Source organism: Cryptomeria japonica, chromosome 8, assembly GCF_030272615.1.
Source record: "Cryptomeria japonica chromosome 8, Sugi_1.0, whole genome shotgun sequence".
Classification (NCBI taxonomy): domain Eukaryota; kingdom Viridiplantae; phylum Streptophyta; class Pinopsida; order Cupressales; family Cupressaceae; genus Cryptomeria; species Cryptomeria japonica.
Genome location: NC_081412.1, coordinates 129,888,479 through 129,906,872, shown reverse-complemented (window position 1 = coordinate 129,906,872; position 18,394 = coordinate 129,888,479). Strand labels below are relative to the sequence as shown.

At 34.7% G+C, this 18,394-nt stretch overlaps 1 protein-coding gene across 1 annotated transcript; it reads right to left on the bottom strand.

The window, feature by feature from the left end:
- Positions 1–7,983: 7,983 nt before the first annotated feature.
- Positions 7,984–13,846, bottom strand: LOC131041584 (large ribosomal subunit protein uL22). The gene is made up of 7 exons (XM_057974718.2): positions 13,669–13,846; positions 13,527–13,563; positions 9,802–9,842; positions 9,188–9,418; positions 8,991–9,093; positions 8,786–8,853; positions 7,984–8,502 (listed from the first exon to the last, which is right to left on the bottom strand). The coding sequence occupies exons 1-7, from the start codon at positions 13,669–13,671 to the stop codon at positions 8,434–8,436; spliced, it is 552 nt and encodes a 183-aa protein (XP_057830701.1). The 5' UTR covers positions 13,672–13,846; the 3' UTR covers positions 7,984–8,433.
- Between the last annotated feature and the right edge of the window lie 4,548 nt (positions 13,847–18,394).

The following is an 18,394-nucleotide window of genomic DNA, read 5'->3' as shown; positions in this document are numbered from 1 at the left end:
TATGGTGAGTATCTTGGGAGCAAAACCATCTATGCTCTTGCACTAAATTATACCTCAAATATCCTCAATCAATAGAACAGGTGGGCTACTACTTAAAGGTGTTTAGTCATGTTCGATATTTTTGGACATAAGTTCATTCTGCAGTGACTCACTTAAGAGCCTTGTAACTGGTGGTGGGGCCCATTTGTCCTTTCGGCCAGTTACACTGTAGGAACAGCTATACCCAAGGCTACAGCTTTCGCTCACACCTGATTTCTATAGCGGCTCGAAGGATTTACCGCTCAAGGTCGTTCCCAAGAGTGATGTGTCTCTTGGCAGGCCTCTCTTAAAAAGATAAAATTTTGAGTGTTACTAACACTTTTCTCTTGCACCTAGGACCACGAAAGCCAAGGGAGAGGATAGTGTGTGTTAGAAGTAGGACCACTCGACCAACTCTTTGCACAAGTGTGCCAAGCACGAAAAACACTTGTTCTTTTTAATCTGTCATTGCAATGTGATCTAACTATTTGGAGATGTTGCTCCAACAATCATGGTATTCTTTTTAATTTTCAAAGGCAATTGTTTGAGTAAACTAGAATTTGAAAATCCTGGTCAACTTAATGAAAAACACGTTTGCATGAAGTAAAATTGCTTTGAAAATGAGACAAGTTGATTGTGAATTTTATTTGCACCAAAAATGGAAGTGTGGATTGTGAGTTTTATCTTGATGCAAGAAATAAAATTTGCCTTGTTGATTTTAAGCACCAAAACGAAGTTTGTTTTCTAACTTGCAAAAAAAATAAAGTTGTTTTTGTATAAGTTTGTGGTTCTTTTTACCTTTGAACAATGAAATTCTTTTTAATAGCCCCAAACAAATGTGTGATTCTTTTTCAAAAGCCCAAATTTGAAATGTGAAGTTAATTTTAAACCAAAATAAAAAGTGAATTCATTTTTAAAACCAACTTCAAAAACAAGTTAGTAAAAAAATATAAATCTACTCTTTAATCTAATTTAAATCTGCACAAAAGAGAAAAATAGTTAGTAAAATCCGCCTATTTGGTGGGCTTCTACAAGCCTAAATTTTTTTATTTTTTATTTTTTTTGGTTTTTTATTTTTTATTTTTGGTTACAAAGTGATTTGTACAACGTTTTGTTACAATAGCGCTAGTCTGCGTTTGAACAGAGGCACTATTTAACACAAACGTATTAAAAGAAAGGGAAAGACAGAGAAGGGAAAAGCACTGAAACAGGGGGAATAGCGCCAAAATAATGCCAAACGCACCAAAACAGTGTCAAAATCGCAACCTGTGTGACATTTTCAACATTCAAACATGTTATTGGTTAAAAAAAAAAAATTGATCTTTTTGGTGTTTGGATTCACGTCAGGTTCACCAAATGATGCTCTGCAAATGATTATCAGAAGAAGACCTCATGGTTATCAGAAGGTTGCGTGTTCGATTCACGTCAGGTTCACCAAATGATGCTCTGCAAAAAGGATTAGAAAATCTGTTTGATGGCAACACACACAAGAGCACAAGAAACAAACGTTAGTGTTAGCAACAAAAGATTATCCTAAACAGGCATATCAAGAGAGATATTAAGCATGAAATAGAAAGCATATAAACATAAAATGAAATAGCTAATCAAGATGCTCATAGTTGCTCCTCCCTTGTTCCTCTCCTCTCCAAGTCCCAAATGAGTGTAGCTCTCAGCAGCTTTTTGCACTATGGATGCTTATGGAGGATTGAGATTTAATACTAAGCTTCAAATATGAAATGAAAAGCTAAATACTATGCTAGAGTAGATAGTGATGCTATGAAAAAGCTCTATGCTAATGCCAGTATAACAACAATACTCTAAAATGCTTCCCCTTTTGCTTGAGGAGAAGGGTTCTATTTATAGAAGAAATAGGGAAATGAAGGGTTAAGATTGAGCAATCTTAACAAGGGTTAGGATTGAAAGTTGGGGATCCATGTACACAATTGGCACCAATAAAATGGTGACAAGTTTCAACATAGGATTGGGTTGAGAGAAGAGGTTGGAGGCATTAAAGGCCTGAGAAGACCTCATGGTTATCTAGAAGGTAAGGGTCAAGTCTAAATTAAGATTACCCATTGGATTAAGAGTTAATCCAAGGATAAACCTTTGTGCAAATGTTTAAGAGATAATCATGGTCAAAGCATTAATGGCCTGATGAGACCTTTGGGTTGGGTAGAGGTTGAGTCAAAACAAATGTTTTAACCATGTGGGAGGGTTGAATTAACCATTAATGGTTATTGGAGACTTTGGGGATTAAGTGGTTGAAGGTTGAAAGCTTTCAAAGGTTATCCAAGACTTTGAGGGTTAATTTGTTGAACACACAAAGCATTAATTGTTTTTCAAAGACTTTGGAGTCTTTGAGAAGTGACTCCAATTTGCTTAGGAATGTGACAATATTTAGGGGATGGATTAGGCTAATTAGGAAGGGTTTAGAAGAATCTAGAAGGGGTTTAGGCATACAAGTGGATTTTGTAGGAAAATGCAAGTGGGAGAAATTTTGGTATTTTCAATTAAAATAAAATCATTTATTTCAATTAAATGGTGTAAGTTGAATTTGGATAAATATTTAAATAAATATTAATTTATTTAAATGAGAAAAAGAAGATAAAGCATTTAAAATGCTTGAAGACTTTGAGGGAAACCATTAAAGGCTTGAAGACTTTAAGGAAAACCATTAAAGTCTTAAGAAGATTATAGAAGGAAGCCATCAAGTTTGAAGACTTTAAAGCCATCAAGTTTGAATACTTTAAGGGAAACCATTAAAGGTTTCAAGTGGGTGAGGATAAATAAGATTTTAAATAAATAATTTATTTAAAATAGTTGTGCAACTTGCTTTTGTAGGAAAATACAAGTGGGTGGAGGATAAAGGTGATTTTAAATAAATTATTTATTTAAAATAATTGTGCAACTTGCATTTGTAGGAAAATGCAAGTGGGTGGAGGATAAAGGTGATTTAAATAAATGATTTATTTATTTAAATGTGAGAGGTGGGATTTTGGGGGTTTTAAATAAATATTAATTTATTTAAATGTGAGAGAAGATTTAATTAAATAAATATGATTTATTTATTTAATTAATGGTCTGAATTTGGTTAAGTGAATTAAATCAAATAAATTGAATAATTTATTTAATTAATAGGAGAATAGGGTTAAGATGAATTAATTAAATATTAATTTAATTAATTATTAATTGATGGTTAAATAATCAAATAAATACTAAATATTCATTTAATTAAGTGGACAGATTTATGTGACTACACATACAATTTGTCTACAAAAGTACCAACACTTGGCATTAGATCCCTTACATAAATTTCAACACCCCATATGAGGTTGAGCAAAAATATTAAATAAAATATAATTAAAATATGACATAATTATAAGAGAATGCTTGATAATAAAATAATTACATTAAGTACTTGCAAAGGTTGAGACACTTTAATTCCCAACATTCTCCTACTCTCTAAATGTCTTTCAAGAATCAAGGGTAGCATGTTATCATGGAATCAACTACTAGGTCCCGAGAGGCACATAGACTCTAAACAACATCTAATTTTTTTTATGCTCACGCATTTGGCCAATGCATTTGCAACATTCATCAAAGTTTCTACCTTTTTCAACTTTACCCCACCATCATTAACCATGTCTCTCATAGAGTGATACTAAACATCTATATGCTTGGTCCTGGCATGAAAATTCAAGTTCTTCACCAAGAAAACACTTTGATTATCACATTAAATTGTGACTACTCCCTATCATAACACATTGGCTTCTACCAACGATGGCCCTAGTGTGCAGATTTGCTGGTTTCTGGCCTTCTCTCCCGAACCTTCATAGTTGGGTAAGTGACCCCTGGAAGCCTCTGGTTGCGCATAGCATTGATCTTTTTCCTTGTGCCAAGGGGTTTTTTATTGCTTCCTTTACCTCCTCTCATGATTGGACCTGTTTTTGGGCATGTTGTGGACTTGGGGGGACCACTATCTCTCCATTAAACCTTGGACAACTTTGTTTAACCCTCTTACTGAACCTCTTAATGTGTGTCCAATTTGGGTTCCCCTCCCTAATCTCCCCCTTCATTTATGGGAGCATTCTTGCTATGAGGCCATTGACAACTCTATTGGGCATTTCTTGAAGGTCAACGATGCTACCTCTTCTATGGGCCACTCCACTATTGCTCACATCTTAGTTGATATTGACATTTCTGCACCTTTCCCTGGGGATGTAGTTTTAATGGTTGGGGACAAGCCCTAGACCCAACCGTTGAGCTTTGAGGGCCTCCCCTTTTGATGTAGGAGATGCTTCACTACGAGTCATCTTGCTTCAGATTGTATGTTGCCTTGACACAAACGTGTTGCTACCTAGTGGAAAGATGCTAGTGTTGAACACCTAACGATCAATGCTTTGGACTCTTAACTCTGAGGGCTCCTCTCAAGAGGATGGCATCCCGTCCCAGGATGATTTTTCTACTATAGCTTTGAACCCTCTTGCTTCTTCGACTGTTGCATCCTTTGTCCTTGTGAATCCTTCTCTAAATCTACAACATTGTTCTCCTTCGGTCGCTTCTACTCATGCTACCTCTCTTTCGCAGCATCTTGAAGCTATTTTATCCCCTATTGTTGCTACTGATCAAATTTTTGTTGGTCCCTCCCTATCAGACTCTCATTTTTGTTGAGCCTAATGATAGCATTGCATGGATTGTGGTTTGTCACAGACAAAAAGGGAAATCTTCTCCCACCCCTCAAAAACCTCTTGGTCATGGCTCGAGTGTTTCCCCCCTTTCTTGAGTTGGGTTTTGGGTTGTTTCTAGTTTGACAAGGTCTTGTTTTCCTGTCAGGCCTTGTTGTTTTTGGGGCTTGTACCCTTGTAAGTTGTCTTTACGGCCTATGGGTTGTTGTATTAAGCGTCAACACCCTTGTTTTTGCTACTTCTTTAATCAAAAACACAATGTCTAAACACAATCTCTTAAGCCAAATGACTTATAGGTATGGCCAAATATTTAATCTACCTCTAGGTGGACATAACAACCATAGCCCATTGATTAATCATACAACTAATAGCTCCAACAAATAGAATAAAAAAATAAGCATTGGTGATTCTTTTGCTATTTGGCATCACCTACCTCATCTAAATCCACAAGATCATGAATATCGAAGGAATTTTTATCTCTTATACCATGAAATATCGAAAGAGTCTTTTAACGACATCCTAATGAACGCTACCAATAATAGACATATATCGACTATGTACTCTCACTACCTGGGCAAAGTCTAGTCTAATACAAACCATAACATACATTAAGCTTTGAACTACACACTAGTAAGACACTTTGCTCATGTCTTCCATCTTTGAAGGGGATGTAAGTGATGTGTAACAAATGACTTTATTCCCATTATAATAAGAACACAATGATCTACAATCTTAAATGTTGAACCTTTGTGAACTCGGGCTCGCATACTTACCGAGACCAAGCAGCATTTTTTTCTCTCCTTTAATTTATATCCTAAGAATGTGTTTTTCCATTCCAAGATCTTTCATTTCAAACTTGGATAAAAGTTCCAATTTTAATTCCAAAAATCAAACCTTTCCCTTTGCTAATAAATAGCATGTCGTCAATACATAAAACAATAACCAAGAAATATCACCATCATATACAAATAAGCTAAGCGTTGGTACTTTTGTCGATGAGTTGTAAATCCTCATAAGCTGGAAAAATATGGTAGATTTAGAGCACCCCTCTTTGTGGACTTTATTGATAAGCTATGACAAGATCTTATGACATGTATGAGCTAAAAATTGGGGGTATTTACTTTGGAATCTCAACCATCATGTTCAAAATAAGCTAAGTGTTGGTACTTTTGTTGATGAGTTACAAGTCTTCATAAGGTGGATAAATATGGTAGATTTGGAGCACCCCTCTTTGTGGAATTCTATGATAAGGTATGACAACATCTTATGGCATGTATGAGCTCAAAATTGAGGGCATTTACTTTAAAATCTTTACCACTTATGAAAATACTTTATCTATTTTGAGATGGTTTGGTAGGCCAAGTTGCCCATCTACGTTGAGTGGGTCAAATTGGGGAAGTCATGCTCAAGTTGGCAACCACTTTTCGTAATTTTCTAAATATATTTTTTGAAACTACTTGTGGTAAACTAATTTGCTAATTATCTATAAATTGGTGCTTAGGAAGTGGTTTCTTATGTGAATTTGCAAGTGCACAGGTGCTGTTCGAATGCTACAATATACCTTCAAGTTTATTATCAATAAATAAAAAATTTAAGTCTTAGTGTCACAAGCATATGGTAATCCATTTAAAATTTGATAACACATTGTACAAGTTTTGGGGTGTAGTGTTTTTTCTCCCAAACATGTTTTCTACTTTGAAGTGAAATGAACACATTTTAAGTTTTAATACATTACACACTTCAAGATCAGCAGGGAATCTATTTCACATACCTTGTTCCTTGCAAGCGGTATCTGAAATTGATAACCTTAGTTCTAGTTGTCAAGTAGAGGGTTTTTTGAGCTAATCACCTCTGAAGTGGTGTATTATTGTACGTCGTATCCTCTATAATTTTATACTCACTTGGGCCTCACTTTAGAGTTTCTACCTTCTAAGCCATAAATATGCCTGTTTTTACTCAAACCAATGCTAAATTTGTGGTCTTTACTCTCTATTTTGACTTCCTTACCTTTGCCCAGTCCAAAAGGACTAACTAGACTAGGGCACCCTTGGACTGTGGTGCTAGGCACCACAGTCCAAATCAAATGGATCCAATTTTGAACCGATCACAAGTTCAAAAGAGAAGGAATACAGACCCAGAAAGTATAGAGAAAAAGAGAACCAGGTTTTGAAGAAGTAAAAAACCCTAAACAATGGCAATTGCTAAACAGTGTTCAAAACTTTTTCGACAAAATTTAAAAAAAATATACTTAATGATATCCTATCTCGAATCTATTTTTGATATCCACATTTGACACCTTCAAGATTAGGACACCTGGCCCCATAGCCAACACTTTCAAACTCAAATTGCACACACAAGTTCCTCTCAAACTCTTATTTCCAAATCTGTACAAAAAGCTTGCATATATGTTTTGAAACTCATGTTTATGTCGATTACTCTCAATGCATCACTAGCCCTATTCTTACATTAAATCATTCTATCTTATTCAATTACAACAATTCAAAAAAAGAAAGTGATCAATCATCGTGTCTACAATTGAACCTATTGATCATTTCCTCAATGCAATGTGATGTCATCGTAAATAGATTTAATTCTCAATCTGCATGTTTAAACTAGTGAATCCCATTCCTCACCATTACAAGTGGGAGCTCCAGAATTTATTTTGGTAATATTCAATAAAGATGGTGAATACATTAAGGAGGATTGAAAAAAAAAAAAAAATAGGCAAGAACATTGTAATGTGGAAATTAAAAATGGAAGATTAATTTATGGGATATTGTCGATGCAAATATTTATAGACTTACAAAAGCTTTCTCCAGAATCTCAGTATAATGTAATGGATCAACAATCTAAGGGTCGGGTCTAGTTAGATTGTGCCTTATAGATTATATTTCTTATTAATAACCCACGAAGAACTCACTACCAAATCTTCATCGAAAAAACTTCTAGAGTTGTCAAGCTAAATCCCTAGTCAGCAAAATATTCTCCAGCACGAAGATGTACATGTTATAGACCACCTAGAATAATTTAACACATGTTAATCCCACCACCTAAGCAAAACGCAGCCAGTCGATTTCTCGACAAATGTTTGAAAAATATGTTTAATCCATACTCGGGAAATTAGAACGCATCTCGTTTTCCATATTTAATAGTAAAATTCAGGTACTGAACCATTAACACACAGTATGCCATTTAAAAATAAAATTGAAAAACAGATTTACCTTTCAAACATTATGTTTATGCCTAATTTGCAAAGATCTGATACAAGCACCATGACATCTTATGAGCCAAAGCAAACCCTGTATTTTTTAAAATGCAGGACAGTTACAACCTAAGATGTCTGTCGAAATTTAAACAACACACTTTGAACCCGAAGCTTCATTCCCCAGGCAGCCTTGCAGACACTTCCACATGGTATGCATGGAAAATAATTTTTACGCTGTTATTTGACAAACAACATCCTACAAACTATCCCAGTGCCTTAAACATTGCAGAGTAAAACAATTACATCTTACTGCAACTTGATGTTTGAAACCCACAAGTAGCCATTAAGGCAAAAAATAATACTGCAATGAAGGAGGATTAACAAAATTTAACATGTCTGCCTCAAATAAACTCCGTGGAGGTAATAGTTCATGCAAGAGAACCTACAAAAAAATTCAAGTCTCAAAAAACCCGTGCTTCCAAAAACTGTGGTAGTGAAGTGCTGCATCAAAACTGCTCTGGCACCTTATGATGAAGTGCCACTACGAAGAGGGCCTCTCTTTTGTCTAGTTGGGGCAGCAATCTGAGATTCAGCCTGCTTATAAACCAGAAAGATTTTAGTCAAAATCTGTATAACAGTAGTAAAGCGTGTAAATAAATTGTGTTGACGAATGTTTAAAACAATGCTTTACCAAATACATTTTTATTGTGGAGTTAGCATAGAAAAGTTCTATTTATACATGACAAACCATCACATATAAATTACTTCACATCAAACATCATGTTCAGTATTTATTAACAGCAACACACATTTGAAATGAAATGAGAATCCAATACTTAAAAGAGTCGAGTACAGCAATAGAAAACAATGATCATACCTCCTTTTTAACAGGTGCCTCTTTTTCAGAGAGTACTAACTCAATGTGGCATGGATGTGACATGTAAGCTGCATAGCCAAATAACCCAGAGGTAATTTAAATCCAATAAATGGCTACAAAAACGAAGGAATGAGCAAATGAAAGTTTACCCGAATTGTTCACCACAAAATAAAATACAACATATTAGAAGGAACTGAAAACATACGATTGATTCTTCCATGAGCACGATAAGTTCTTCTCCGTTGCTTCTGTGCTTGGTTCACTTGAATGTGAGATATATATAATGCATCAACATCTAGCCCTTTAACCTGCAAAGGAATAAAAGGATTAATTTATATAGCATACGTATGCCAGCTGACTGCAAAGTACATCCTAATAGTAGTTCTGGGAGTAATGAAAAACCTCTGCATTGCTTTCTGCATTCTTCAGAAGTCCCAACAAAAACTCAGCAGACTTTACAGGCCAACGTCCTTGGCCATTTGAATGTCGAGACTTTGCTTGTGCAGTACGGCCTACACCTCCACAAAATCGACGGAAGGGTATTGCTTGCTTGTGGGCAATAACATCCTCCAGATATCTCTTGGCCTTTGCCAAGTGTAATTTCTTGATGGCCTGGGCTGTTTCTCGGGTATTCTGTATATAACACACAAAGAAGAAATATAGTTATTTGTAGAATCAATTTATATGCCAAGACCGATGACAAAGGAAGGCAAAACATTAAGGATTTATCCTGAATACAATTGAATCTTTACCAGCATTCTACCTTAAATTACACAACGAAGAAATGTATTTATATATAGTATCACTATATATGTCATGATTTGCAACAAAAAAATACCATAGGAATGTAAGGTTGATACCAAATACAATTGAATCTTTTTACCAGCGTCCCTTAAATTACACAACAAAGTAATATGTTTATTTACAAAATCAGTTTGTATGCCATGATTTGCGACAAAGAAGGCAAAAAGAATGGATGGTCGGTTCTAAATATGATTGAATCTTTACCAGCATACCTTAAAATGGACCCGAAGATCTGACCCCCGAGCCTTGCATGCTGCAATTAATGAACAAAAACTGTAAGCACAGTATAAAGAGCACATAAACTGAGATGATAAGTCTGTTAGCAATTAATTTCAATGAAAACTAAAACCTGATGCTAGCAAATGTGCAAATAATGATCATACTATGACGACATTAGAAAACTCAGTTTGCCAGTTCAGATTCAGGGTTTGCCAGTGCAATATTTTTTTTTCCTTTCAGGGCTTATACATACTAAAACTATGTATAAATAAAACTATATTTTTTTTTCCTTTCTGTTAGCAATTAATTTCAATGAAAACTAAAACCTGATGCTAGCAAATGTGCAAATAATGATCATACTATGGCGACATTAGAAAACTCAGTTTGCCAGTTCAGATTCAGGGTTTGCCAGTGCAATTTTTTTTTTTCCTTTCAGGTCTTATACATACAGCATACATAAATTATCAAAAAAGTACAAAAATAATTATAATACCAATATGGAAATGAAAATGGAAATTGATCCTTTTATACTTTCTAGTTCATGATACCATTTTGAGACTACCACGTAATACATGCAGGAGGCACCTAAGTGTGCTAAAATGAGGCATACATACCCTAACCCCTGCAGGATTTGAAATTGTAACCTCACTTTCAAGAGTACAAGTTCTCCACCATTAAGCCAACTTAGGTGTACAATACATAAATAAATACAATAGAACAATATATAAATACATATAATATTAACAATAGATTTAATATATTAACAACAAATGAAAGATGATCAAAAAGATATACACACTATATAAAAAAATATATATATAATATAAAAATAAATTATTAAGTATATAAATAAATAGAAGAGAATAATACGATATAATATTTAATAAATACAATAATCCTGTGAAGACTTGCAATATAATAAATATATATAAATAAAGCAAATGATGCTGTTTAAGTGGCATATTGCCACATGTAGTGCATAAGTGCCTTCAATGGGAGAAGGCTTAGTCAAGCACATCCATTTGGGGGACATACTACAGATTGAAGCACGATATGACACAAACCTAGAAAGCTTCGTCTTTTCACAATGCACTGTTGCATAGCAATTGCAGCTCTACTGCAACTTGGCACTAAGCTATACTTAGTATTGACCCTCCTAAGTTGTTAGGGCAGTTTGAAGCAGGGTATACATACAACTGGAAAACTGTCCTAACACAATGCAATATTGAATTGCAGGTGCAGTTCAGTGCTCAGCAACAGTTAGTCTTGATTTTCCTAAATTCAGTTAAATAGACTTCAGCATTACCTCATGAAATAAATGAGAGAAAATGCATTCTAGACATTTTTGCCATTATTATTTTTTACATATGGTATTTTTTAATTTTTGGACCACCTGCCCTGTGAGTTCAGGTAGGCCTTTTATAATTTTTGAGCAACCTACCCTGTGAGTTGTTAGAGCAGTTTGAAGTATGGTATACATACACCTAGGAAACTGTCCTAACACAAAGCAGTATTGAATTGCATGTGTAGCTCGGTGCCCATCTACAGTTAGTATTGATTCCCCTAAATTCAGTTAAATAAACTTCAGCATTACGTCAAGGAATAAATGAGAGAAAATGCATTATAGGTATTTCTGCTTTTATGTTTTTTTTATTTTACATATGGTATTTTTTTTTTTGGGCCACCTGCCCTGTGAGTTCAGAGGAGCCCCCTGTGGCCCCAGACCTGTGGGATAAAAGAGAAAACACATATTAGATTTTTTCACTTTTAATTTTTTTAAATGGTATAATTTAATTTTTCGACAACCTCCCCTGTGAGTTCAGGTGGACCCCTGAGGATCCATACCAGTGGTATAAAAGAGAAAAAATGCATTTTAGGCTCTTTTGCTTATAATTTTGTTGAATATGGTACCTATAAATATTTGGGCAACCTGTCCTATGAATTCAGGTGGACCCCTGGGGAGCCAAACTTATCCAATTTGAGCAAAGGGACCTTTCTGCAGTGAACCCATCAACATAGTTTGGAAGAAATCCTGCCTAAACGAAATTAAGATTGTACTGAAGAGGCGAAGCTTGAATATAAACAAACACACATAACTAAGCTTTGTCATCCAGATATCAATCAGAAATTAGAATCCACCAGCTTCATTCGAATCCAAGAATATAGGAGCTACTAACTTCCTTGTTCCAAAAATTAATGCAGTGAGGTATAGGATTCATAGGCGTACAAATTCAGTCAGACAAATAAAAATAAACATGTTTCTCATACACAAAACCATAGCCAATCAAAACCTATGAATGTGATCAGTTAATGCAGAGAGGTCATGAACGCCATAAAGTAATCAAGCATGAAAATTGCTCTGGTGTTTGAATGCTGCATTATTGTTGTAATACTGGTATACTATATCAATTGCTCTTTTTATAACCCATCAAATAGTATTTCATGATGAGAAGTTAAGACTCGTAAATTATCTAACAGTATTCAGTTTCCTGAGAAACAATAAGTTATTTGCTAATACAATGCTTTTCTAATTCAGACAATACAAGAGTATCAATAATGTCCAAGGATGTCCATATATGGACCAGATGCAATACAACACATGCTAGTTCCCATAAATGGATACAAATTAAAATAATGAGTTAGAAGCCAGTGATACCTTGGCATGCTCTAATACATTATCAGATAATAAATTTCCAAATCTGCCATCATATGAGTTAGATACTGCACATCAGGTGACATGGAAGCTTATAGAAAAGGAAGGATATAATAGATAATACATTTAGGCCCATCTAAATTTTTCCGTTACACCCAATACAATCTTTAGAAAAATCAATATATCAAAGAGGCGATTTTGATAAATATGATCATACAACAATCAAAGTCAACCCATGGAGCCACTAATGGACCTCCAGGAAGACTGAGGTGGATGCATTAATGTTCAAATAAGAGAATATAATAGCCTACTTCAGAAACAACTCTTGAAATTACAGACACAACAATTGCCCAGATGATTTGTTATCTCATTCATAAAGGCTTTAATCCTAACATATTCTTTTGCTGTTCTCAAAAAGGTCTAATAAACCCATTTATAAAGGAAAGCCTAAATTATCCCTTGGTCAACCAAGGAAAATCTATGGTTGCCAACCTAGTAACCATCTATACTCTGATTTGGCCAGAGGAATTAAACATAAAAAACTAAGTCATAACCCACAGTAAAGTAGTAAACAAATTTACACTTAAAGAAAAAGAAAATAATGATCAAAACTTGCGATGCTACAAGGCCAGAATTAAGAATATCACATTTTGGTACAAAGGTCGCCCTAAACAAAAACTCAACCAGTTGAGAACAGAATTGTATAAAAACCTGACTCAAAAAACAATCTTGCCAAAATACAGCAACTCCCATCTTTCTCTTCGAACAAATTCAGCCATTTAAATATGCTATTGCCCACAAATATACAACATTATTAGATATTGAATACCAGCAGCCACAAACTTGCAAGATCTGAAGCTAATAAAAAAAAACACTTTAATCGATCAGCTTGATAAACAAATCGCTGTATTAGTGTTTAACGGATTGGAGTTCAGTAAATTAGGGTTCATTACGTGACCGTTTTCATAGTGTTAGATCCTTCATCCTCCCGATGTATGAGAAGCATCTTGACAATGATAAAACATTTACAGATCTTAGTTGCAATTGTGAAGAGCACTGGCTTACCTTTTGTCGGATTTTCTGGCTCCCTTGAGTACTTCACCTGCAGAGACAAAACAGACGCTGCTGAATCAGAACATTGTTACTGGATTTTTACAGCCAACAATATTGCCGCTTAATACAAGAATGAGGTGACCTTGACACATACCATTGCTGCGATAAACGCCTCTTCTTCTCCTCCCTGTTTATTCCTGTTCAATGGCGGAATGGGGATTGAGCTTCTCCTTGTTGTATAAAGGTCAATGAAACCCTAATTCTCAAAGAATAATTGTAAAGAATAAACAATTTTCCCTAAATAGATTTCCCCATTGAATCCCTAAAGGGACTCTCGTAGATTCCCCTTCGAAAAAACTTTTTATAATCTTTACATTTGTCTAGGGTTAGTAAATAATTGAAGTAAGAACAACAAATAAGAAAAAAAGGAGTTTGTAAATATATTAAAATAAATTATATTTATATATTTATATATTTAAATAAAGGTATTTATTTATTTATATGATATTAATATTATTGTGACAATTTGTTAATTGATTTATCTTTTATAAAAAAAATTAATTTGTTAGATAGTATTTTTGGTAGAAAAAATTAACTATCATTATGGTTGGCTTCTACAACTAAAGATGTGATCTATGTAACTATGAATATGAGTATGAACTTGACTTGTGAATATGAATTTTGTTGATTTTGGCCCCTCCAACATGTTTGTCTTAAATGTCTACAATATGTAATCACTAGTTAGCAATGTTTAGGAACACCTTTTCTGGGGTTTTCTAGGAAGGATGCTCTTCTTAGTTAAACTCCTAGGATATCTATTTAAGGCTTTTGGAAATGAAGAGAAAGCCCCATTGAGTGGAATTTGTTAAGTATTTTAAAATAAGTATGAGTACACACATTAAATTATCTATAAATGAAAAGGAAACTAAAACTTGACTTGAATGGAAACATGATATATTCTAAAGTTAACAAATAAGGTTCTTCCATTGGACAATCATAAGGTATTGCTTGAAGTAGTTGTAAAATTATGCCTTCACAAAAGTAGGATATATTCTGGAGGTAGAAAATTTGATACTCATGCAACAAGACAATAAGATACTACTTGAAATAGCAATAATCACCATTAACATGAGGTAGTCACTGTAATCAAAGTCGCTAAAGAGCACTAGTGATAATATGTGTGCCTCTCTTATGGGTTACTGTAGACGTATAAATCTGACCACTTTCCTAAATAAATATTTAATATTTATTTTAACCCCATTCCCCCTATTAATTAAATTCTATTTAATTTATTTCTTCATTTTCATCTATTTGATTAAATGAATTACTCAATTTATTTAATTAAATTCACCTAAACCTTTTCTAGCCTTTAATTAAATAAATCACTTTATTTAATTAATTCCCCTTTCTCCCTTAATTAAATTGATCCTTGCAAATAAATAAATCTAATTTATTTATTAAACAACCCCCCCCCCCACTTGTATTTATGCAAGTTGCATCTATTTTTGGTTGAAATAAAGTAATTTTATTTTAATTAAAATCATTTTCCCTCATCCACTTGCATTTTCCTACATCTCCCACTTGCCTCCTAAACCCCTTCTAGATTCTTCTAATCACTTCCAATTTAGCCTAATTCATCTCCTAATTATTGTCACATTCCTCAGCAAAGAAAAGTCACTTCTCAAAGCCTCCAAAGTCTTCAATAACCATTAAAGGCTTTGTGTCTTCAAACGGTTAACCTCTAAAAGTCTTCCAAACCATTAAAGGCTCTTACATAACCATTTATGGTTAACTCAACCTTCTTGCATGGTTAGAGACTTTCTCTCTATCTTAACCCTTAGCTAACCCAAGGGTCTCATCAAGCATTCATGGCTTTAACCTTGGTTATCCTATTAACCCTTGAACGAGAGTTTACCCCTTGGGTAAAAGCTTTATCCATTGGATAACCCTAACCTAACCTTAACCCTTGCCTCCTAGGGTAACCTTCATGTCTTCTCAGGCATTTAATGCTTCTTGCATCTCCTCTCAAGCAACCTCTTGTTGACAATTGTCACCATTTCATTGGTGAGAATTGTAAACATGGATTGATTAACTTTCAATCCTAGCCCTTGTTAGGATTATTCAATCTTAAACCATCCATTGCCCTATTTTCCCTATAAAAAGAGCTCTCATTCTTCATTTTTCATAAAAAAACCAAGTATCATGCATCTACATTATAGTCTAATTTACTAAGCATTTTAGCCTCTCTTTGTTAGAATATCATCATAACATTTAAAAGCATTTCATTTTCATATCAATAATATATCCATGCTAGTATATCATGATTAGGATAATTTAGCAATATCTTTATCATATCATTATCTTCATACTAGCTTAATCATCATAGTTGTAACATCATATATCTCTTAGAATGCATTCATGCATATAAATCAAATATCACTCATTCTTGGAGTTGTCATTCTTAAGTCATTTGCTCGTTGATCTGAGAACAAAACATTGACTTTAGGGATCCTGTGAGATAGAGAACAATGGGACACCCCTTGGGGAGTTGAACTAATTGAATTAGTTCATATACTTGCACCAAGAGTCTCATTGGTGTGTGGGTCTTTTGGATTCGAGTTATTCATTTCCATTGCCACATTTTCTCGCATACATTTATGGCACCCACCGTGGGGCATGTCCCCATAAATAACATCATTTTTTAGTGCAAGCTAAGGATTACAAGCACACTGGAATACCCTTTTAGCACATCTGGAGTATACTTTAGTGCATTTGTGGCAAACAATAGCGCATTCATCGCACTGTATAGCGCATAGGACCCATCTTCTAACGCTTTTAAACTTCCTTTTAGCGCATAAGCTTCTCTGTTTCTTTCTTATGCATAGAAGTATCAGCGTAGAGCATTCGAGCATCAGGGTAGTGCATAGGAGTCATCTCTTAGTGCTTTTATACCATTCTGCAGTGCATGTGCAGAAGTTTAGCGCATGACTCTAATAGAGAAAAAGAAAGTTTGTAACAGAGTTAGAAAAATTAGGCTTGTAAGAAAGTTTGTAACAGAGTTAGAAAAATTAGGCTTGTGTAAGCCCACCTAAAGTTTTAATTTTTCACTAACTTCCTTTTATTGCAGGTTACTCATCATTTCTTGCAGGTTGGAGAAGTTAGATTTAGGAATTTTGATTTATAGCTTTTTAAGCTGGATTAAAAAGAACTCATTTCTCTTTGGTTAAAAAGAATCTCATTTTATTTTGGGCTTAAAACAAATCAAATTTTCTTTTGGTCTTAAAAAGAACCTCATTGCAAGGTAAAAAGAACAACAAATCAAACACAGTTACTTTCTTGCAAGATTAGGGAAAACACTTCATTTGGGCTATAAAAAGAACAACAAATTTTCATCTCTTTGTAAAAGTAAAAGAAGCAATCAATTTTCCCATTAATTTTGCAAAGCAATTTTCATTTCAAGTAAATGTGCTTTACTTTTTGTTGACCAGGATTTCAACTTCCTAGTTCGACAACAAATTGCTTTGTGGGGTAAAAAGAACACCATGCTTGTTGGTGCAACATCTCCAAATAGATCTTAGCTAATTATTGCCTTGAAAGTTTAAAAAGAACATTGTTTGCCTTGTCTCAAAAGTAGAAGGTATATGCTCTCCCCTTAATTGGGTGACCAAAAAAACAAACCACTCTTTCATGCTTTCTTTTACTTCAAGCACTTAAAACCTTTAGAAGGTCTGCCCTCCCGAGTTGCCCTTAGGGCACTATTAATGGTCGGTGAGAGGGGAACGACCTAAGTGGGAAACGGCTTTATCGCCAAGTGTTCCAACCCACTATAATAAAAAGTGGAGGCTGATGAAAATCCCCTCCAATGGTTTTGTTCAATGATTAGTCTTCCTCCAGTACCTTTAAGATATGTAAAGCCTTTGTTCTAAAGGTTGGGAAGCCTCCCGAGGGAGTTTATCACTGAAGACCGAACGGAAGCCTAATTAAGAACCTTAGCATTAGAAACTTTGAACCGAGTCAGTTGCCAAACATTGGCAATATCATAGTGCAAGGGTGGGGAAGAATCTGCCCCCAAGATCACTCACCGTATATCTCCCAAGATAACTACTCAATTGTGAAGCAATTCACTTTGGGTTAATTTCTGGCAAAAGGCAAAAAAACGGGCGCTCCCTAGGGGTGACAAGGTTGTTTGAGCTGACGGAGTATCGAGACTAGTAGGCTATGATATTGTCAATGACCTTTGAATAAAGAGTCTTCTTGATATGTCTTCTTTGTAATCCAAACCAGTGAAAACATCGGGGATTTGAAAACATCCTCAAAAGAACATACACTATTTGTTTAGCATAGGCAAGTTGTTATCTCTTCTATATGTCGTGTTTTCAAGTCATTTTCAAAAAATCATCCATCAAATCACGAGTGTTATTTTTCAACATCACAGCAAAAGCATCAAACGGAGAAATCAGGACAGTTAGTGCATAGGAGCAACAACCTACAACATCTCAAACATTCAGTAGCACATTCAAACCAAAACTTAGCGCTTTCATCACTCAAATTAGCGCATGACCAATATCATACTGGTAAGAATTCAAATAGCACTTATCAACATCATTGTAGCGCATACAAGCATCAGCCTAGCGCGTTCAAAGCATATTAGAGCACTTTCATACCAAACATCAGCACGTAAAAGGGACATACTAGCGCATAACCTATCCCACAATTTTATTATCCAACAATCTACAATAGCGCGTTGGAGAGGCAGCATAGCACATAGTGAACATTTTATAGCACGTTGAACATCCTTTAACGCATCAGGTCTCTGTCTTAGCACATGGTCAATATTAGTGAAAAACAGAGAGCAAACTAGTTGTAGACATCTAAAAATG

Coding starts and splice junctions, on each gene's coding strand:
- LOC131041584 (XM_057974718.2), bottom strand. Junction 8,854..8,990: donor TGCTCATGGAAGAATCAATC/GTATGTTTTCAG, acceptor TTGGCTATGCAG/CTTACATGTCACATCCATGC. Junction 8,503..8,785: donor AGGCACCTGTTAAAAAGGAG/GTATGATCATTG, acceptor GTTTATAAGCAG/GCTGAATCTCAGATTGCTGC.